The sequence below is a fragment of the Heptranchias perlo genome, chromosome 3 (genome assembly GCF_035084215.1).
Source record: "Heptranchias perlo isolate sHepPer1 chromosome 3, sHepPer1.hap1, whole genome shotgun sequence".
NCBI lineage: Eukaryota > Metazoa > Chordata > Chondrichthyes > Hexanchiformes > Hexanchidae > Heptranchias > Heptranchias perlo.
The window spans coordinates 102,236,906-102,260,521 of record NC_090327.1 but is presented as its reverse complement, the minus strand read 5'-3'; the positions used below and the strand labels follow the sequence as shown (position 1 = coordinate 102,260,521).

The 23,616-nt window shown below is 42.9% G+C and overlaps 1 protein-coding gene across 3 annotated transcripts in view; it reads right to left on the bottom strand.

Moving 5' to 3' along the window:
* The window catches only part of golga4 (golgin A4), a 203,990-nt gene that overhangs the window by 118,111 nt on the left and 62,263 nt on the right, over window positions 1-23,616 (bottom strand). For all 3 annotated transcript variants that reach the window (XM_067981366.1, XM_067981370.1, XM_067981367.1), the window contains 4 exons: window positions 14,211-14,267; window positions 7,682-7,780; window positions 5,300-5,453; window positions 3,990-4,177 (listed from right to left, as the gene is read on the bottom strand). In XM_067981366.1, the coding sequence (XP_067837467.1) occupies window positions 3,990-4,177; window positions 5,300-5,453; window positions 7,682-7,780; window positions 14,211-14,267 (498 nt within the window). The remainder of the gene's footprint in view (window positions 1-3,989; window positions 4,178-5,299; window positions 5,454-7,681; window positions 7,781-14,210; window positions 14,268-23,616) is intronic.

The following is a 23,616-nucleotide window of genomic DNA, read 5'->3' as shown; positions in this document are numbered from 1 at the left end:
AATAGTAATGAATTCTCAAGGCGTGGACATCAAAGTTTCTGGCATGCCACGTTTTGACATCATAAACTTAAGAAATAAGAGCAGGAGTAGGCCAAACGGCCCCTGGAGCCTGCTCCACCATTCAATCAGATCATGGCTGATCTTCGACCTCAACTCCACTTTCCCGCCCAATCCCCATATCCCTTGATTCCCTTAAAGTCCAAAAATCTATCTATCTCAGCCTTGAATATACTGAACGACTGAGCATCCACAGTCCTCTGGGGTTGAGAATTCCAAAGATTCACAACCCTCTGATTGAAAAAATTCCTCTTCATCTCAGTCCTAAATGGCCGACCCCTTATCCTGCGACTATGCCCAATAGTGTACTACCATTCATTGCCTAAATACTTCACTTCTTAAAAACAGCCCAGTACTATCTTGATCCCTATTACAAAACTGCAACGGTAGATGGCTTCTCTTGTTACCACAATGATAATTAATGGGTATAGAATTTATTTTTATATTCATTTTGCTGCACCTTTCAGGCACTAACCTGTTGTGTGAATACTGGTCTTAACCTTTAATATTCTATTACAGGGTCATTTTGGATTGTTGCTATCAATGTTCTTTTTATAGTGCAATCAAGAGGACACCACAAATTAAAACATCTTTCTTGTTATATGGCGTGTAAATCCTGTTTTATATAAACTCACACTTCAACAAAGTGGACAGTTTGAATTCGTAACAGTAAAATTCAATTTTGGCCAAAAAAGTTGGTTGATCGTAATAATATTAATTTACTCATGCCAAACATTACAAAATAAGCTCAAATATTCAAGTTACAACAATGAGCACCAAGGTGGATGAACCCTGAAAGAGCTTCAGCCGATTCCAATAAGTATTTGGTTGACTATGTGATCAGCCTCAATTACATCACCTCATGCTCTTCATCAAAATCAACACGTTTTCATTCATTCTAAATATAGGTAGTGATCAACTTGTGCCTCATAGGTGAAGTAAAGATTTTTCCAAAATTACCAAAACCTGAACTATTTTGCTCACAAAGGGCCCTTGGAACATCTAAGACAAGTCTGCAAGTAGTGTTAAACATCCAATTAAGCATTTTACAATCTTCTGGACTTAATGAATACAATAACTTCCGATCATAACCACTGCTCCCATTTTTTTCCAGACAGCAGGTTCTGGTAATGGTTCTGCTGTTGTCATTTACAGCTCCTTTAGACCCATCTTTCGTTTCTTTACTTGTCCCATAATCACCCACTTCTGCCTTGCAGCATCATCCCTTTTGTCATTTAATCAATCCTGCCCTCCACTATCACAGACCATCCCCTTCATTCATTTCTCCAATCCCCCCCCCCCCTTTCCCTGTACTTGCTTAAAAACTGTTAAATCTTGAACTTCTTCCAGTTCTGACTGAAACGTTAATTCTGTTTCTCTTTCCACAGATGCTGCCTGACCTGCTGAGTATTTGCAGCATTTTATATTTTTATTTCAGATTTCCAGCATCCGCTGTACTTTGCTTTTGTTAAATATGCAATGCTGTAGTGCTTTCACTTAAAGCCATCAATTTTTTTTTCATGTGCACTGTCTTACACGAATGATTAAATAGGCCTGGAATCCACTGGTGCATTTATATGTGTTATATTTCTTTTTATTCGTTCATGGGATGTGGGCGTTGCTGGCAAGGCCAGCATTTATTGCCCATCCCTAATTGCCCTTGAGAAGGTGGTGGTGAGCCGCCTTCTTGAACCGCTGCAGTCCGTTTGTTGAAGGTTCTCCCACAGTGCTGTTAGGTAGGGAGTTCGAAGATTTTGACCCAGCGACGATGAAGGAATGGCGAAATATTTCCAAGACAGGATGGTGTGTGACTTGGAGGGGAACGCGCAGGTTGTGTTGTTCCCATGTGCCTGCTACCCTTGTCCTTCTAGGTGGTAGAGGTCGCGGGTTTGGGAGGTGCTGTCGAAGAAGCCTTTTCGAGTTGCTGCAGTGCATCCTGTGGATGGTACACACTGCAACCACAGTGCGCCGGTGGTGAAGGGAGTGAATATTTAGGGTGGTCGATGGTGTGCCAATCAAGCGGGCTGCTTTGTCTGGATGGCATCAAGCTTCTTGAGTGTTGTTGGAGCTGCAACTGGGGCAGATGGATATGCAAACTTTATTGCCCAACTAGAGTTTATCCTCCACAGGAGTACGGTGGGGGGAATGGGGAAGGAAAGAGAGGTGAGTAAGGTCTCTTTGGGCTCAAGTTGTCCCAATGATAACATGCCTGGTGATGGACAATTGAAACAGAGAAGATTCTCTTTGGCTGACTCAATAATCTGATACTTGAACTACACAGGTCTAAACTGGTCAAGGGCACCATTTATGAATCATGAGCCAGCCTGGCTCATTGATGGGGACTGGAAAGGTAGACCTACTCAGAGCCTGGGATTCTTCCCATTCAATCCCAGGTGGCTCCAAAGTCAAGATTGAATGGACAGTAGTCCAAGATGGACAAGCAGCAAGCTTACCAATGCTCTGTGCTCGTAATATGCACAGTTTTAGTTCCAGCAGCAATGCCACAGTAATCTGAGTCCCTAAACTTTAGCTCTCTGCAAACTGTGGCAAGCTTCTCTGCACTTAGTTGAGTGGGCTATGCCTTTACGGAGAGAATGTGCGCACTCCATCAGTCAAATGGAAAACTTACTTGCATAGAGTTCTCAGTAGTATGGTGTGACGATCCAAACATCATGATGTATTTGCACACGTCATACGGCCAGCTAACCAAAAAAGGCAAACTTTTTTTTAAAGCAGAAAAATCGAACACATATGTATTGTCATAAACATCAAGCACCTAATCCTGTGGTATCTGCCTCAACTATTATGGGTACATCAAGTTCCTCCTCGAGAGCTGAAGAGTGGCCACCAACACCTTGCAAAATGCATGATTCTAGAGCTGGAGTTGTTTTGAGGCAAATTTGCCTTTAAATGGCTCAGGAGGACCTACCCACATACTTGTCACGTTCCACAGGCTTGCCACACCCCAGAGAATTGACTATGTGTCTCAAGCTCACCTTCAAATTCCTCAATGGCCTCGCCCCTCCCTGACTCCCTGCTCCAACAGTGTTCGCTCCTTCAGGGATTCTGCTCCCACCCTTTGAAATCTCCCCTCAGCATCTCCGCCTTGTCACTTCCCTCCCTGCTTTTAACAGCTTCCTCTTTTGCCCCCTCCTCCCAACACTTCCTCTTACCTGATGTACACCTTTTGCCCACTGTTCTACTAAACACTGAGATATCCGTCTGTACTTGAAGATCATTATAGAAATGTAAGTTGCTGGCAGTTGAAATAGGAAGTATTTGCAAATTATAAGTGGCCAAGTCAACCAAAGGAACCGCAGAATTGTGCAAAAGGAGTAAAGACTATGATATTGATAGAATCCCCATATTTATTCTTCATCCAACCAAGGTCCAATAAAATATACAGATTGTAGGTCATTGCTGTACTAGAAATCAAACTACCATATATTATAAGCAATTTATTATTTCAGTTCAATTACCAAAAAAGAGACCAGTCTGGTAGATTCTGCTTTTGAAGAGCTCAGCAGTCGATCAACAATCATTCCCTTCGATGACACAAAGATCAGCAACCTAGGCAACGTACCAGACAGCAACCCACCCCTGTAGAGCTATAGTGCAGCACCAATCAGTGCTTTTTAAAAGAGGGGAAGCAAACACATTAAAAAAAAATGCTACGCAATTGGAAATTTGTTCTGTGCTGGTCGATATTTTATTATAATTTGGTGTGATCCGGTTGCCTCACAGTTTGGGTGGTAAAAGGGCCACAGGTTTAACAGAAAACAAAGCAATTCGGTTATGAGCCAGATATTCAGTGTTCCACTGTATTTGGACTTGAGACCCTGCCAGCAAATATTGTACATGTTGTTAGACTGGCAAGACTATCCAGAGCAAAGGCAAGCTCTACCAATGATAATGGAGTTTTTAAAATTCACCTTTATTTTCTCCAGCTCCTGATAGCGCTCATCTAATTGCTCTTGGAGAGCTTCCTTTTCACTGGTCATCTGAGTGCAACGCTCCTTGTGGGTGTGAATCATCTCTTTACAACGCTGTAGGAGATTTTCTTGCCTCTTCACACGTTTCTGAAGAACAGCCAAAGAATTAACAGCATCTCCAGCTCCCTCTGCAGGACACATAATGATAACGCAGTTATTAGCAACAGAACGGAAAAAAAATCTCCAGTCCAATGCAAGTTGCACCAAATAAAACTTTCTAGTCTTAGCGTAGACATTGAAACAATTGGAATTATTTTCTGATGTTATAAAATCAATGACGAACAAAAAGCAAACGTGAAATGTCACATTACCACTGAATGTACTCAACAATCTAATTTTTGAAAATTAGAAATGCACAAGTTAGCAATGGCCGACAGGACATAAAATTTCCTCCTCGTACCAAATAACTTAATTCATCAGGTACCATTAAAAAAATACCTGAAATATTAAAACTTCAAAGCCATCCTTGCACAAACTCAATGTATAAGTAGCACATAGTGTAGAAACAATTATTCAAGCATATTTGCGGAAAATAAGACTTCATAAAGTGAGGGCAGCCAACATTTTTCTTCATTCACTTCAACTAATCTGATGGTGCGATAGCAGCTGAGCTCCCACATGCACCCGCCTTAAACTCTTACCACTGACACAAAACAGCCATCTAAAAATTCTCCTGCGTCAATATCAGAGGGTGAGCTGCAAACCTAGAAAGTCAGTCAGACCAAGCAGACAAGGCTCTCTCATATTACTGGCAGTCTTGAGGATTAAAATGTGACTGCACACTTAATTCACATCCTATTGTGGAGCTTTTTGCAATTCTAGCAGAGTCTATTGTCGAAATTCCAATTTAATTTGCTAACCGACACCAAAAAAAAAATGGTATAACCAAGAACTTGGAATTAAATTACCACCAGGGAACTTCAGGCTTTCTTTTTGTATCTGCATCATGCTCCAAGACAGGCCTATTCTATTTTAGTTTTAATCAACATGTAAATAATTAGAATGACAAAACTTGAGACCTGAAAGCTGCACAGTGAGGAAATTACTATTGCTGGGATTCACCTCATGCCCTTTGTGGTGTTGAAAAAAATCCAATTACTTCTGAGTACAATGAAGAAAATGTATTGTGGCTGAACATACACCCATCTGTTTCACTGAAACTCCTCCGAGAGTGCTTGCACATCTATACCACCAAAGCTTTCTTTTTCCAACATTTTTTAGTTTAGTTTCTTGACTGTGATAAACATCACCTCCTAATCCATCAGGGCTGTCTGTACTATTTTCTTCATTGTTGGGGCTCTGTTGACCTGTTTCAGTATTTTCCACTTCAGAGGCTTGAGCTGTGGGTTTGTGTAGATCCGCATTTGTCCCTCCAAGCACCATCCTTTGCTTTAGTAATGCAACCTGCAGATGTAAAATGTTCAACGTCAACAAACTGAAGTGCTCTCAAGTTCCAAACATTTAAACACAATTGCCTTAAACTGTAGATATGAAAAGAAAGGCGAGCAAAAGTCCATCAGGCAAATCAACGATTACCCTATCCATTAAGCAGAATAACCTTGTGCCCCACCCTCCCCAATCACTAGTAATGCACCCCAAGGGTGCAAGAAACAGGCCAATTTCAGGGAAAACTCTGGGGCCGCTACCAGTGATTACAACTGGAAAAGTGGCTGGATAAACATCAAAATGACACCTAAGTCATAGCCCAGATTTTTGCAGTTCATAAAAACCTGCAACAAGATTAAGTTAAGCACCAGACTTATTGGTCAGTACTTTGTAGAAAAAACTGAGGTAAAAAATTCAACATTTCAACTAAATCGAGTGACAATCAAATTAGAACATTTAATTAAGTGGTTAATGATAAAACAGTTCCAACAAGCTATGAGAACGGAAGCATTTTTTTAAAAATTCAGTCATCATCAAGCTAAAGATTACTCTGTATTGCAGTGGTGGCATGCTCTGCTGCTACAACAGGCAATGCCACAGCATGGAAAGATATTTGTTCAATCTCCCATGCTGTTGAGGCTCTAAGCTCAGCCAAGGTGGTACTGAGAGCTGGTTATGTGTTTGCCCATTGAGCATCGTGGAAACTAGATGAGGAGCCTCCAGTTTGCTGCAGCCAGTCAAGAGCAACATCCGTGGTGTATGGGAGCAAACTACCACCTTAATCTCTGACCTAGGAAAGTTGCTTACAACCTTTGTTAAAATCAAATGGCATTTTTAAACTTACGATGGTCATAAAGCCATGATTATAACTTCCACAATGTATATGGGCACAATATCAAAAGGTTGAATAAAAAATCCTGATACATTTGATGAAAATCTAAGTTAGCAAAGTGAGGAACTGGTGAAATAAAAATCGTTTATGCACTGTCTATTCTCAAGCATGCCTATTTTAGCAATAATAGACAAAATTTGTTGATAATTTTCATTTTTGCTTAAGTTATTGAAATAATGCATCACTAACAATAAAAAGTCAACATGGCTGCAGATAAGTCAAAGCACAAGGGTAGTCCATAAAATGAGGGGAACACACTTATTGAGTTTTATTTAAAAACTTGCAAACCATTTTCAAGTTATGAACATGACAGTTAATGGTTAACAAATGCCACATTTCTTGCAGATTGGACAGAGAGGGAGATTAAAATGTTCAATTTTGTAATCAACTAATGAATTATTAGCTGCACATTATGGTCCCGATATTCACCGGGAGGCGGGGCACGGTAGCAGGGGAGGAGGGGGGGGGGGAAAGAGGTGGGCATCCTGGGGACATGGATGCCCTGCGGAGTTTAATGGCAGGAGCTAATCATTATCATTGACAGGCTGGCTGACTGCCAGAAGGGAAAGCCAGTGGTAAAAGGCCGAAGCTGGGTGCCATTGGGGACAGTTCCCTGGTAAATCGTGAAAGATTGGGGTTTGGTTTTTGGGGGGGGTGGGGGGGGGGGGGGGCGCGGCGATCAGGAGGGAGCAAGGGAAAGATCTGTCGGGGGGGGGGGGGGGCTCGTCGGCCGATCACGGGGCAGGTGGCTCAAGCTCAGGGTCTGGATGGGGAGTTTGGCCAATCACAGCAGCGAGGAGAGGCCGCGATCAGGAGAAGATTTGCTTGAGGGGCCGGGAGGAGCACGCCTGCTCCTCCTGGCTCACAAGGAGTGCTCCAAAAAGCACTTACCTTCTGCAGCCAGCTCACATCTCCATTTCACTGCTGGGTTTCCAGAGCCCTGGGAAACTGGGCCGGCAACCATTAAATTTAAATCAGGCTCCCAATTGCGCAATGGGAGCCTGATTTAAATATTATGAATTGTCCCGCCTCTCCAAGATGGGACACAGGCAAGCCATGCAGCCCACTGCCGTAAAAGTGGTGGTGAGTACGTACGTGACGGGTTGAGGTCGCATTTCAGGATTTTAAACTCCTCCCCAACTCTCCCCCGCTCGTCATTGCTTGGGGGGGGGGGGGGGGTTAATATTGACCCCCATGCATCTGTAGAGTTTGAATTTAAATACTGAACACTTAAATCAAGCAATTGAAACCTGGAGTCCACAATCACTTGCCTGCTATGGTAACAAAAACGTTCTAACCGATTTGATTACCATCTGGCATTTGGTCAAAATACGGACATGCTGTGCCCTTATACCTGTGTCTGTAGAACACCAATAAATTGGTCTTTCTCCTCTAGGGTTGCTTCAAACTCATCCTGAAGATGCTTCTTCGCTTGTTGATCCATTTGTAATTCCTAAGAATTTAACAGAAGCTTCATCGAGACACGGCATTAGCTTTTTTTCTGGTATTTCAACAAGACTTAGTGAAATTGTACGACTGTTATTTCAACTCTTGGCATGTGTGATACAGAGAAGGTGAAAAGCACAGTATAAATGGCACTGATATCAAAAATAGTGGGGAACCAAGGGGTAAATGAGAGTGAGGAACTTAAAACAATTACTATCACTAGAGAAAAAGTACTGCACAAACTAATGGGATGAAAAGCCAACAAATCCCCTGCACCTGATGGCCTGCACCCGAGCGTTCTAAAAGAGGTGGCTGCACAGATAGTGGATACATTGGTTATGATCTTCCAAAATTCTCTAGATTCTGGAATAGTCCCAGTGGATTGGAAGGTAGCAAATGTTACCCTGCTATTCAAGAAGGGAGGGAGAGAGAAAACAGGGAACTACATGCCAGTTAGCCGGATATCAGTAGTCAGGAAAATGCTGGAATCCATTATTAAGGAAGTGGTAACAGGGCACTTTGCCTAATCGTATTATGATTTTCTGAGTTAACATGGTTTTCTGAAAGGGAAATCGTGTTTGACAAATCTGTTAGCGCTTTTTGAGGATGGAACCAGCAGGGAGATAAAGGGGAACCAATAGATGTGGTATATTGTGATTTTCAAAAGGCATTTGGTAAGGTGCCATATAAAAGGTTGTTACACAAGGTAAGGGCTCATGGGGTTGGAGGTAATGTATTAGCATGCATAGAGGATTGGTTAAAGGACAGAAGAGAGTAGGGATGAACAGGTCATTTTCAGGTAACTAGTGGGGTGGCGCAAGGATTGGCCTCAGCTATTTACAATCTATATTAATGACTTGGATGAAGGGACCAAGTGTAATGTGACCAAGTGCAATGTATCCAAGTTTGCTGATGATACAAAGCTAGTTGGGTAAGTAAGCTGTGGGGAGAACACAAAGAGTCTGCAAAGGGATACAGACAGGTTAAGTGAGTGGGTAAGAAGGTGGCAGATGGAGTATAATGTGGGGAAATGTGAGGTTATTCACTTTGGTAGGAAGAATAGAACAGAATATTTTTTAAATGGTGAGAAACTGTTAAATGTTGGTGTTCAGAGAGACTTGGGTGTCCTCATACAAGATACACAAAAAGTTAGTATGCAGGTACAGCAGACAATTAGGGAAGAAAATGGTATGTTCGCCTTTATTGCAAGGGGGTTGGAGTACAAGAGTAAGTCTTACTACTGTTGTACAGGGTTTTAGTGAGACCTCACCTGAAGTACTGCAAACAGTTTTGGTCTCCTTATCTAAGGAAGGATATACTTGCCTTAGAGGCGGTGCAACAAAGGTTCACCAGATTGATTCCTGGGATGGGGGGCTTGTCCTACGAGGAGAGGTTGAGTAGAATGGACCTATACTCCCTGGAGTTTAGAAGAATGAGAGGGGATCTCATTGAAACATAAAAGATTATGAGGGGGCTTGACAGGGTAGATGCTGAGAGACTTTCGCCTGACTAGAATGTCTAGAATTAGAGGGCATTATCGCAGGTCAGCCATTTAAGAATGAGATGAAAAGGAATTTCTTCACGCAGAGGGCAGTGAATCTTTGGAATTCTCTACCCCAGAGGGCTGTGGATGCTGAGTCACTGAATATATTCAAGGCTGAGATAGATAGACTTTTCGACTTTAGGGAATCAAGGGATATGAGGATCAGGCAGGAAAGTAGAGTTGAGGTTGAACATCAGCCATGATCTGATTGAATGGCAGAGCAGGCTCGAGGGGCTGGATGGCCTACTTCTGTTCCTATTTCTTATGTTCTTATGTAACATAACTTCCACTCCTTTGTACTCCAGCCCCCTCGAGATAAAAGACAACATTCTGTTAACTTCTAAATTATTTTTTGTACCTGTCCACTAGCCTTTAGCGATTTCTCAATTTGGACCTCTAAATCTCTCTGCTCCTCCACAGTTCCTAGCTTCTCACTATTTAGAAAATATTCTGATCTATCTTTCTTAGGTCCAAAGTGGATAACCTCACACTTCCCCACATTGAACTCCATCTGCCCCAGTTTCATCCATCCACTTAACCTATCAATGTCCCTTTGAAACTTTCTGCTCCCATCTACAGTATTTACTGTGCCACCAAACTTGGTGTCGTCAGCAAACTTGGACATACAACTCTCTATTCCTTCATCTAAGGCATTTATAAATATAGTGAAAAGCTGAGGCCCCAGTACAGATCTCTGGGGGACAACACGAGTCACATCCTGCCAATTTAAGTACATATCCATTATCCCGACTCTGTCTCCGACCTCCTAACCAATTCCCTATCCACGCGCTCTCATTTTTGTTAACAATCTCTTCGGTGGAACCTTATCGAATCCCTTGTGGAAGTCCATATAAATAACATCCATAGACACTCCCTCATCTATGCTTGTTACCTCCTCAAAAAATTCAACTAGGTTTGTTAGAGATGACTTACTCTTTACAAATCCATGCTGGCTCTCTGATCAGTTCATATTTGTCCAAGTGCTCATTCACTCTATCCCTAATAACAGTCCTCATATGTTAGGGATCAGTGGCTTTTTGAACGACTCCCTAGGCCCAAATAATTCCCATGTCCCTCAGTGACCAGAACTGGACACTTTAGTCAGGGTGTGGTCTGACCAGAGCACTATACAATTTGCGCATGATCTCCTCAGTATTGCACTTGACTTTTTTGACCATATAGTTCAGCTTTCTATTTACTTAAATATTTGGAAGTCCCTGAGCTGTCTCCTCAGATTCATTTGTCCCTCCTAGTTTTCTATCACCTCTGAACTTGACCAGTTTGCTCTGAACATCTGAAGGCAAGACATTAATGTAAATTAGAAACGATAAGGGTCCAACATTGATCCCGGAGACACCAAAATCACCACTCCCCCTCCCCACCATGACATAACTTATCCAACAAGTACTCATTGCTTCCTATGCTTCAGCCAATTTTTATTAACCAAAAAAAATCTTACTGCACTGGGAAAAAATATATTCCTTTTAGCCTGTCACAAAGTGCCAGGACACAACTTCACAAACCTAATCCATCACATGCTGATCTAACCACTCCACAATAAGGGTGAAACTCAACACAAACCAAGCCCTTGCCCGGAGGGAGGAACAGCAAGAGGGAAAGCCACCTCTGATCATCCTGGTGGCAGCGAGTTTCAAAGCAGCACTGGCGGAGGCCTGGGAGCAACTGGACCATCTTTTGAGCTGAGAATACTATGTGACATGGGAAACTCAGGTGAAAATACCATTAAGCAATGGATTTGGTGCTGCCTTGTTGGTTCAGTAATCGGTCACATAGAATAGATCTGAGCCACACAGAGACCAGAAAGGTCCCAGGTTTGATCCCTGATCTCAGCTGGATGACTATGCAAGCAACACCATTAGGGGTAAGTGTTATAACTGGATAACCTTGTGGAGCCTGGTCTTCAGTTGTTTCCAAGCCTTTATTCTCAGAGATCCCCCTTACACAGACACCACACCCGAGACAAGCTCTCATCGAAAATGGATACAAGTGTGTCCCCAATTGACACGTAACACCTGAATACAATTAACACTAATTGATATAAATCACATGATACAATTAACAGTAGGGAGGGGGTAAGAATAAAAGTGCCAATGCTCCAGCTCCAGATCTCTATCCAATGACGATACTGGAAAGGATGTGTGTATATGAGGATAGGATTGGGCTTACTTGTGCTGGACTCACAGTAGAATGGCCAACCTGGAGGAGGTACTGGAGAGCTGTCAGCCCCCATGGACCAACAAGTTGCATTTATATAGCACCTCCTAAGTTTTTTTTGCAAAGCCCCAAGGCATTTTATGGACAGATGATGAAACAACAAAATTGCTTCAATATAGCACCTTTCACAATCTCAGGATATCCCAAAGCGCTACACAGCCAATTAAGTACTTTTGAGGTGTTGTTCCTGTTGTAATTTCGGGAAACACCGCAGTCACTTGAACACAGTAAGGTCCCACAAATAGCAATGAGGTAAATGACTAGACAATCTGTTTTCATGATCTTGGTTGAGGAATAAATATTGGCAAAGACACCAGGAGAACTCTCCTACTCTTTTTGGAATAGTGCCATGGGATCTTTTACACCCACCTGAAAGGGGAGACAGGGCCTGGGTTTAATGTCTCATCCAAAAGAAGGCAGATAAAGAAAGAGGTAGATAAGAGAACAGGCACCAAGCAATGAAGGGAGAGATTTGGAGGATTGATCAAAAGTTTGGTCAAAAAGATGAGTGTTGAGAAAGTTTTTGAAGAAAGAGAAGTGGTAAGGTGGAACGGTTTAGGGAGTCAGTGCCAGAGAGTAGAGCAAAGGCAGCTAAAGGCTACGTGGCCAATGGTAGGGCAAAGGCGGGGTGGGGGGGTAAGGATGAAAAGGCGGCCAGAGTTTGAGGACTCAAGGATGTAGGATGAGATACTGGACTTGAGAACCTTGGAGAGAACGCGCCAAGGTCACAAAGGGATCCATGGATGAAGAGGCGAATTTTAAATTTAATGCATTTGGGGACAGGAATCAACGTAGATCAGCAAGGAATGGGGCTATAGGTGACCAGAATTTGCTGCAGGACAGAATACAGTGGGCTAAATTTTGAACAAATTAAAGCTTATGGAAGGTGAAGGATGGGAGGTCAGCAAGGAGATCATTGGAGTAATCCATTCTGGAGGTGACAAAAGCATGGATAAGGGTTCTGGCAGTGGCGAGACTGAGGTACGAACTGAGATTGGACTAATTATTCTGTAGTAGTGGTGCCCTCTCACAGTGATATTTGTCCTGGTGGCGTTGGCTCAGATTCAAAGTGGAACCCAGCTTTTCTCCTATCTATTGACTATATAGTCTTCAGCATTGTTGCATTTTACCTCTAACTTGGGTGCATCCCAGTCTTATCTAAGCAATGCCTCCTCAAATTTACACAAAATTGCAATTTATATTGATAAAACAAAGCCATATTTGCTCTTCCAGATTTAACCTCATCAAAGTGCAGTGATACTAATCCATGCTTCTGTATGTGACTGAAAGCCTTTTATAGCCCTTTTAGTTACGGTTTTCATAAACAATAAGGAGCAAAGATATGCATCATCAGTTCGATGAGCTGTTCCAGTATTGTCCCTTGCTACATCCTGAACTGTAAGCTGTTATGCATGAGTGTTGTCAGGCGAAGCAAGGTAAAAGCATGTCTTGACCTATTCCCCAATCAAGTTATTTACTAAATCAAAAGTAAAATACTGCGGAAACTGGAAATCTGAAATAAAAACAAAGTGCTGGAAATGCTCAGCAGGTCTGGCAGCATCTGTGGAGAGAGAAAAACAGAGTTGACGTTTCAGGTCGATGACCTTTTGTCAGAACTGTTCTGACAAGAGGCCATCAACCGAAAACATGAACTCTGTTTCTTTCTCCACATATGCTGCCTGACCTGGAGTATTTCCACCATTTTCTGTTTTTACTTCAAGTTATTTACTAGCTGTGAATGCATCACATTCCCACAAAGTACATATGTTTACAATAGCAATTCACAAACTATCCAGATCAATTTTATCTGAAGAAGCTTGCTGTGATTAGTTGGCATTAAGCTTTTTTGTAATCTGTAGGTGGACAAAACATTTTCTCGAGGTGCAGAAGCAGTATAATCCAGTACACAAAAAAGTGTGTTTCTGAAGGACTGATTTCTAGCAGCCAACATCATGGTTTAGAGCAAGCTTGTATGGGGAGAGGGAGTGTTACATTGCAGTAAAGGTACATCAACACTGAAATTTGCATGTCCAGTGTGTTCTGACCAAATACTACAGATAACACTGGGGCATTGTGCAACTGAAACTACACATAAACCATATGCATTCAATGCACAACTCTGTCAGCAGTCATCAAATGATTTTTTTTACTCCACTGAAATTCTAGCACACAACCACACATTGTTTCAAGACTCGTACAGCAAAGAAAATTTCATGCAAGTATCTTAATCTTAGATTTTTAGTTAATCTAATTCCCTTGTGAATCCTTCCCTTCAACCCCCCCAGTCCAATTAACATGCAATATATAAAGAAACATGTTAAGCATTGTTTTCAGGCACCTCAGTTGTATTCACAACAATACTTTTGACTTGTACTTCACCAAAACTTACGACCAACAGTGGTGTTGTAAATACTATTGCCACTTCTGTTGTGCAGCAATATGCATCTAATATACCAATCAACTTCAACAAGTTTTGTTTCTTTTCCCCCCAAGTAAAAGTGCCAGCCAATACAAACTAACCACATCTTAAGAGGACAAAAAACAAATTAAAAAGATGACTTCAGAAGTTTCATAACATTTGGTCACCCTCTAATTTTGAGTGGTTTAACGGCACAATAGACAAACAATGCAGCTTAATTCAAAATATGCAGGGTCTTACCTCACGTAATTCTCCAATCCTGCGCAGGGCTTTATCTTGACCCTGACTCAAAACTGCCTAAAAGCGGTAAGTAGGAAATATTTTAGAATCAATGTACAGGACATACAGATATAAACAGGTTCATGAATTAACTAGTCTCCATTTTGGATTTCTCCGTGTTGAAGCAAGCTTTTTCAGAGTCCTTTTTGACATTCCCACGCATGATAAGGTTGTTAAATAACAGGGTTTAAGTAAAATAATAAAATTAAGTTATGCTTTTGAACGTTTCATTGTACATCATATTTAACTATTGGGCTGTAAAATAATATTTTATGCTTACAATTTAGACCATTCTTTTCATTGATGTTTTAGAAGCATGCTTCTCACAAAACTATGTGTGTGTTATGACAGACAAATTATCAAAGCATAAGTCAGCAATGTCACACATGACTGACTCACAACAGGCTTGCCAAAGCAGAGATTAAATAGATGCAAATATTCTGAAAACTATGCTGTACCGCTTCATCTGCCTTACATGGTTACACAGACTAAGGATGATTGATTTGACTGCAAAATTTGCACTGTGGTTTTCAATTGCAATCAACAATCAAACCAAGTCAAATTTCTCACCACTGAACAAATTGAGCTGAGTGCATTTCTTGCAAGAGCTCCCTCTGCAGATTCCATCACACACTATACCTTGCACATTCTAAGTACTACATGTAATATTAAAAATTAAATGAATGAACAAAGATGATCTCATTAAAATCTGATAATATTTCTTTCATCCAGAGACCACACAAAAGTTTTTTTTTCCAGTACTTCGAGGGGTAGCCAGGAATGAAGATTATTTCCTTGTCAAGCTGAAGCATACAAATGCTAAAAACAGAACATTTTCCGATTTTCTGTACTGGATACCAGGCCAGGTATAACCATAGAATCAAAGAATGGTTGCAGCACAGAAGGAGGACATTTGGCCCATGCCGGCTCTTTGTAAGAGCAATCCATTTGGTCCCATTCCCCCGCTCTTTCCCCGTAGCCACGATTGAATTTGCTTCCACCACCCTTTCAGCCAGCGCATTCCAGATCATAACCACTCGCTACGTTAAAATTTTTTCCTCACGTCGCCTTTGGTTCTTTTGCCAATCACCTCAAATCTGTGTCCTCTGGTTCTCGACCCTTCCGCCAATGGGAACAGTTTCTCTTCATTTACTTTAGCTGAACCCTTCATGATTTTGAACACTTCTATCAAATCACCTCTCAACCTTCTCTGCTCTAAGGAGAACAAGCCCAGCTTCTCCAGTCTATCCAGTCCCTCATCCTTGGAACCACTGCAGGAGATCTTTTCTGCACCCTCTCCAAGGCCTTCACATCCTTCCTAAAGTGCGCTGCCCAGAATTGGACACAATACTTAAGTTGTGGCCGACCCAGTGTTTTATGAAGGCTCAACATAGTTCCTTGCTTTTATACTCGATGCCTCTATGAATAAAGCCCAGGATCCCCTCTGCTTTTTTTAAACACTTGCTCATCCTGTCCCATCACCTTCAAAGATTTGTGCATATATTCCCCCCAGGTCTCTCTGTTCCTGCACCCCCTTTAGAATTTTACCATTTAATTTATATTGCCTCTCCTCATTCTTCACATCTCTGCGTTAATTTACATTTGCCATGTGTCCACCCATTCCACCAGCCTGTCTACGTCCTCATGATGTTTATTACTATCCTCCTCATTATTTACTGCACTTCCAAGTTTTGTCTCATCTGCAAACTTTGAAATTGTGCTCTGTGCACCCAAGTCCAAGTCATTAGCATATATCAAAAAAAAGCAGCGGTCCAAATACCCACCCCTGGGGAACACCACTGCATACCTTCCTCCAGTCCGAAAAACAACCGTTCACCACTACTCTGTTTCCTGTCACTTTGCCAATTTCATATCCATGCTGCCACTGCCCCTTTTATTCCATGAACTTCAATTTTGCTGACAAGCCTATTATGTGGCCCTTTATCAGATGCCTTTTGAAAGTCCATACACACATCATCAACGGCACTGCCCTCATCAACCCTCAGTTACCTCATCAAAAAAATCTATCAAGTTAGTTGAACACGATTTGCTTTTAACAAATCTGAGCTGGCTTTCCTTTATTAATCCAAATTTGTTGAAGTAACTACTAATTTTGTCCTGGATTATCGTTTCTAAAAACTTCTCCACCACCGAGGTTAAACTGACTGGCCTGTAGTTGCTGGGTTGATCCTTACACCCTTTTTTGAAAAAGGGTGTAACATTTGCAATTCTCCAGTCCTCTGGCACCAAACCCATATCTAAGGAGGATTGGAATATTATGGCCAGCACCTCTGCAACATCCACCTCAGCAACCTTCCCTCAGCAACCGAGGATGCATCCCATCCGGACCGGGTGACTTATCGACTTGAAGTACAGGCAGCCTTTCTGGTACTTCCTCTATCAATTTTTAGCCCATCCAGTATCTCAGCTACCTCCTCTTTTACTGTGACTTTGGAAGCATCTTCTTCCTTGGTAAAGACAGATGCGAAGTACTCATTTAATACCTCAGCCATGCCCTCTGCCTCCACAAGATGATCTTTTTTGTCCCCAATCGGCCCCACCACTTGCACGCCCAGACTTCCCTGTTACTTATTATATGTTCATAAAAGACTTTTGGGTTCCCTTTTATGCTAGCCGCTAATCTATTCTCATACTCTCTCCATGCCCCCCTTATTTCCTTTTCCACTTCTCTGCACTTTCCATATTCAGCCTGGTCCTCATTTGTACTATCAAACTGACATCTGTCATATGCCCCCCTTGACTGCTTCACCTTACTCTCTATCTCTTGCGTCATCCAAGGATCTCTGGCTTTGGTTGCCCTACCTTTCCCCTTTGTGGGACTCTAGCTTGACTGTACCCGAACCATCTCCTCTTTAAAGGCCGCACATTGTTCGATTGCACTTTTAGAATCATAGAAAATTTACAGCACAGGAGGCCATTCGGCCCATTGTGTCTGCGCTGGCTAAGAAACAAGCCACCCAGCCTAATCCCACTTTCCCGCATTTGGTCAGTAGCCCTGCAGGTCACGGCTCTTCAGGTGCACATCCAGGTATTTTCTGAATGAGTTCAGGGTTTCTGCCTCCACCACCCTCTCAGGCAGTGAATTCCAGACCCCCATCACCTTCTGGGTGGAAAAGTTTTTCCTCATTTCCGCTCTAATCCTTCGACCAATCACTTTAAATCTATGCCTCCTGATTATCGACTCCTCCGCTAAGGGAAATAGGTCCTTCCTATCCACTCGATCTAGGCCCCTCATAATTTTGTACACCTCAATTAAATCGTCCCTCAGCTTCCTCTGTTCCAAAGAGAACAACCCCAGCCTATCCAATCTGTCATCACAGCTAAAATTCTCCAGTCCCAGCCACATCCTCATAAATCTCCTCTGTACCCTCTCCAGTGCAATTACATCCTTCCTGTAATGTGGTGACGAGAACTGTGCGCAGTATTCTAGCTGTGGCCTAGCTATTGTTATACAGTTCCAGCATAACTCCCTGCTTTTATATTCGATGTCTCGGCTAATAAAGGAAAATATTCCAGATGCCTTCTTAACCACCTGATCCACCTGTCCTGCTACCTTCAGGGATCTGTGGACATGCACCCCAAGGTCCCTCATTTCATGGACACCTCTCAGTATCCTCCCATTTATTGTGCCTTGTTTGCTCTCCCCAAATGCATTCCCTCACACTTCTCCAGATTGAACTCCATTTGCCACTTTTCTGCCCATCTGACCAGTCCATTGATATCTCCTGCAGTCTACAGCGTTCCTCCAATCAACCACACGGCCGATTTTTGTGCCATCCGAAAATAACTTAATCAGAGAGAGCAGCAAGAGAGGGGAAGACCCAGGGGAAATTTACAATACAAATAGTACAAACAGTTATTCAAGAACAAGTGAAAGGGAAAAGCATAGAGCAGCAGAAAGAAAGTGTACTTCAGACACTACAGATCAAGTGAAAACTAGAAGGTGTAAGGCAATTAACCCAGCATCAAAGCTGAAGGTCAGGCTAGGGTGTGTGGCCCCACTAAGAGTTCTATATACAAATGCATGGAGTATAAGGAATAAATTAAATGAACTACAGGTTCAAATTCAAACTGGAGGGTATGACATGATAGCTATTACTGAGACATGGCTGCAGGATGGTCAGGATTGAGAACTAAATATACCGGGTTATAAGGTCCACAGGAGAGATAGGGAAAATGGAAGAGGGGGAGGAGTAGCCTTTGTGATTAGAGATGAAATCAATTCAATGATAAAGGAGGATATAACGAGAGGTAAGCAGCTAACAGAGACCTTATGGGTTGAACTGAGAAATAGGAAAGGATCTAAGACTATAGTGGGAGTTGTGTATAGGACCCCTGGCAGCAGCTTTGAAGTGCTAGATTGTATGAATGCAGAGATTAGACAAGCGTGTAAGAAAGGCATAGTGGTCTTAATGGGGGACTTTAACCTTCACATAGATTGGGAAAAGCAGACTAGCAACTGTCAGAAAGGTAGCGAATTTCTTGAGTGTGTCCGGGATAGTTTTCTACAGCAGTATGTCCGAGAGGCAACAAGAGGGCAAGCCATACTAGATTTAGTAATAAGTAATGAACCAGATTTAGTTAACAGCTTAACTGTGCGTGAACATCTATCCAATGGCGATCAGAACATGATAGAGTTCAATGTAGTGTTTGAAAGGGAAAAAAGTGAGTCAGCTGCTAAAATTCTAGACTTGGGTAAGGCCGACTTCAATGGGATGAGACAGAGACTGTCCACAGTAAACTGGGCAAATCTGTTAATGGGTAAAACGACTGATGATCAGTGGGAAATGTTTAAAGAAACATTTAACGTGATACAGAACCGGTTTATACCCCTGAGGGGCAAGAACTCGACTTGCCAAAAAAAAAGCCATGGACAACTGAAGAGGTAAGAGACAGTATAAGGCGTAAGGAAAGGACATATAAAAAAGCAAAAAATGGCACAGATCCTGGCGAATGGGAAAGATACAAAGATCAACAAAGGGTCACAAAACAGACAGTAAGAGCTACAAAAAGAGAGTATGAAAAGAAACTTGCAAGGGATATCAAAACAATACAAAGAATTTTTATAGTTATATTAGGAAAAAGAGGGTGGTCAGGAGCAGTGTTGGCCCCTTAAAAACTGAAAGTGGGGATATTGTCATTGACAATGGGGAAATGGCAGACATGTTGAATTATTACTTTGCGTCAGTATTTACAGTCGAAAGAGAGGATAGCATGCCGGAAATCCCAAGAAAACAAATATTGAATCGGGAACAGGGACTCGATGAAATTAACATAAGTAAAGCAACAGCAATGAAGAAAATAATTGCACTAAAGAGTGACAAATCCCCAGGACCAGATGGTTTCCATCCAAGGGTTTCAAAGGAAATAGGTGAGCAGATTGCAAATGCCCTAACTATAATCTTTCAAAGTTTTCTCGATTCAGGAACTGTCCCTCTCGATTGGAAAATTGCACATGTCACTCCGCTTTTTAAGAAAGGAGAGGGAGGGAAACCGGGGAATTATGGACCAGTTAGCCTAACATCTGTTGTGGGGAAATTGCTGGAGTCTATAATTAAGGATAGGGTGACTGAACACCGAGAATTTTCAGTTAATCAGGGAGAGCCAGCATGGATTTGTGAAAGGTAGGTCGTGCCTGACAAACCTGATTGAATTTTTTGAAGAGGTGACTGAAGTGGTGGACAGGAGAATGTCAATGGATGTTATTAATATGGACTTCCAGAAGGCATTTGATAAGGTCCCACATAAGAGACTGTTATCTAAGATAGAAGCCCATGGAATCGAGGGAAAAGTGCAGACTTGGATAGGAAGTTGGCTGAGCGAAAGGCGACAGAGAGTAGGGATAATGGGTAAGTATTCACATTGGCAGGATGTGACTAGCAGGGATCTGTCTTGGGGCCTCAATTATTCATAATATTTATTAACGACTTAGATGAAGGCATAGAAAGTCTCATGTCTAAGTTTGCCGATGACACAAAGATTGGTGGCATTGTAAGCAGTGTAGATGAAAACATAAAATTACAAAGCGATATTGATAGATTAGGTGAATGGGCAAAAGTGTGGCAAATGGAATTCAATGGAGAAAAATATGAGGTCATCCACTTTGGATCAAAAAAAAGGATAGAACAGGATACTTTCTAAATGGTAAAAAGTTAAATACAGTGGATGTCCAAAGGGACTTAGGGGTTCAGGTACAGAGATCATTGAAGTGTCATGAACAGGTGCAGAAAATAATCAAGAAGGCAAATGGAATGCTGGCCTTTATATCTAGAGGACTGGAGTACAAGGGGGCAGAAGTTATGCTCAGCTACACAAAACCCTGGTGAGACCACACCTGGAGTACTGTGAGCAGTTCTGGGCACCGCACCTTCGGAAGACATATCGGCCTTGGAGGGAGTGCAGCGTAGGTTTACTAGAATGACAGCCGGACTTCAAGGGTTAAGTTACGAGGAGAGATTACACAAATTGGGGTTGTATTCTCTAGAGTTTAGAAGGTTAAGGGGTGATCTGATCGAAGTTAATAAGATATTAAGGGGAACGGATAGGGTGGATAGAGAGAAACTTTTTCCGCTGGTTGGGGATTTTAGGAGTAGGGGGCACAGTCTAAAAATTAGAGCCAGACCTTTCAGGAGCGAGATTAGAAAACATTTCCACACACAAAGGGTGGTAGAAGTTTGGAACTCTCTTCCGCAAACGGCAATTGATACTAGCTCAATTGATAAATTTAAATGCGAGATAGATAGCTTTTTGGCAACCAAAGGTATTAAGGGATATGGGCCAAAGGCGGGTATATGGAGCTAGATCACATATCAGCCATGATCTTATCAAATGGTGGAGCAGGCACGAGGGGCTGAATGGCCTACTCCTGTTCCTATGCCCTCAACATTTAAGTCCAAATCGTTAACGTATACCGCAAAAAGCAAAAGGACCCAGTACCGAGCCATGCGGCACCCCACTGGAAACAGCCTTCAAGTCACAAAAACACCCGTCGACCATTACCCTTTGCTTCCTGCCACTGAGCCAATTGTGGATCCCATGGGCCTTTACTTTTGTGACCAATCTGCCATGTGGGACCTTGTCAAAAACCTTGCTAAAATCCATGCAGACATCATCAAATGCACTACCCTCATGAACCCTCCTAGTCACCTCCTCGAAAAATTTAATCAAGTTAGTCAGACACGACCTCCCCTTAACAAATCCGTGCTGACTGTCCTTGATTAGTCCATGCCTTTCTAAGTGACAGTTTATCCTGTCCCTCAGAATTGATTCCAATAATTTGCCCACCACCGAGGTTAGGCTGACTGGCCTGTAATTACTCAGTCTGTCCTTCGCTCCCTTTTTAACAATGGTACAACGTTAGCAGTCCTCCAATCCTCCGGCACTACGCCTGTAACCAGTGAAGTCTGGAAAATGATTGTTGAAGCCTCCGCTATTTCCTCCCTGGCTTCTTTTTCTTTGCGTGCCAATTTTTGATTCCAATATTCAGGGTACGGCAGCATAGTGGTTATGTTACTGGACTAGTAATCCAGAGGCCTGGACTAAAATCCAGAGTCATGAGTTCAAATCCCACCACGGCAGCTGGCGAATTTAAATTCAATTAATTAAATTCAATTAATTAAATAAAAAATCTGGAATTAAAATACTAGTATCAGTAATGGTGGCCATGAAACTACCGGATTGTCATAAAAACCCATCTGGTTCACTAATGTCCTTTAGGGAAGGAAACCTGCCGTCCTTACCCGGTTTGGCCAAAATGTGACTCCAGACCCACAGCAATGTGGTCGAATCTTAATTGCCCTCTGAAATGGCCCAGCAAGCCACTCAGTTGTACAATCTCGCTACGAAAAGTCATAACAAGAATAAAACCGGACGGACCACCCGGCATCAGTCACGACAAAGGCAAACCAAGCCCAGTCGACCCTGCAAATTCCTCCTCACTAACATCTGGGGACTTCTGCTAAAATTGGGAGAGCTGTCCCACAGACTAGTCAAGCAACAGCCTGATCATAGCCATACTCACAGAATCATACCTTTCAGCCAACGTCCCAGACTCTTCCATCACCATCCCTGGGTATGTCCTGTCCCACCAGCAGGACAGACCAACCAGAGGTGGCGGTACAGTAGTATACAGTCAGGAGGGAGTGGCCCTGGGAGTCCTCAACATTGACTCCAGACCCCATGAAATCTCATGGCATCAGATCAAACATGGGCAAGGAAACCTCCTGCTGATTACCATCTACCGTCCTCCCTCAGCTGAGAATCAGTCCTCCTCCATGTTGAGCACCACTTGGAGGAAGCACTGAGGGGAGCAAGGGCACAAAATGTACTCTGGGTGGGGGACTTCAATGTCCATCACCAAGAGTGGCTCGGTAGCACCACTACTGACCGAGCTGGCCGAGTCCTGAAGGACATAGCTGCCAGACTGGGCCTGCGGCAGGTGGTGAGCAAACCAACACGAGGGAAAAACTTAAGTGACCTCGTCCTCACCAATCTACCTGTCGCAAATGCATCTAGGAGTGACCACCGCACAGTCCTCGTGGAGACGAAGTCCCGTCTTCGCACTGAGGACACCATCCAACATGTTGTGTGGCACTACCACCATGCGAAATGGGATAGATTCAGAACAGATCTAGCAGCTCAAAATTGGGCATCCATGAGGCACTGTGGGCCATCAGCAGCAGCAGAATTCCAGCACAATCTGTAATCTCATGGCCCGGCATATTCCTCACACTACCATTAACAAGCCAGGGGATCAACCCTGGTTCAATGAGGAGTGTAGAAGAGCATGCCAGGAGCAGCACCAGGCGTACCTAAAAATGAGTAGCCAACCTGGTGAAGCTACAACTCAGGACTACATGTATGCTAAACAGCGGAAGCAACATGCTATAGACAGAGCTAAGCGATTCCACAACCAACGGATCAGATCAAAGCTCTGCAGTCATGCCACATTCAGTCGTGAATGGTGGTGGACAATTAAACAACTAACGGGAGGAGGAGGCTCTGTAAACATCCCCATCCTCAATGATGGCGGAGTCCAGCACGTGAGTGCAAAAGACAAGGCTGAAGCGTTTGCAACCATCTTCAGCCAGAAGTGCCGAGTGGATGATCCATCTCGGCCTCCTCCCGATATCCCCACCATCACAGAAGCCAGTCTTCAGCCAATTCGATTCACTCCACGTGATATCAAGAAACGGCTGAGTGCACTGGATACAGCAAAGGCTGTGGGCCCCAACAACATCCCAGCTGTGGTGCTGAAGACTTGTGTGCCAGAACTAGCTGCGCCTCTAGCCAAGCTGTTCCTGTACAGCTACAACACTGGCATCTACCCGACAATGTGGAAAATTGC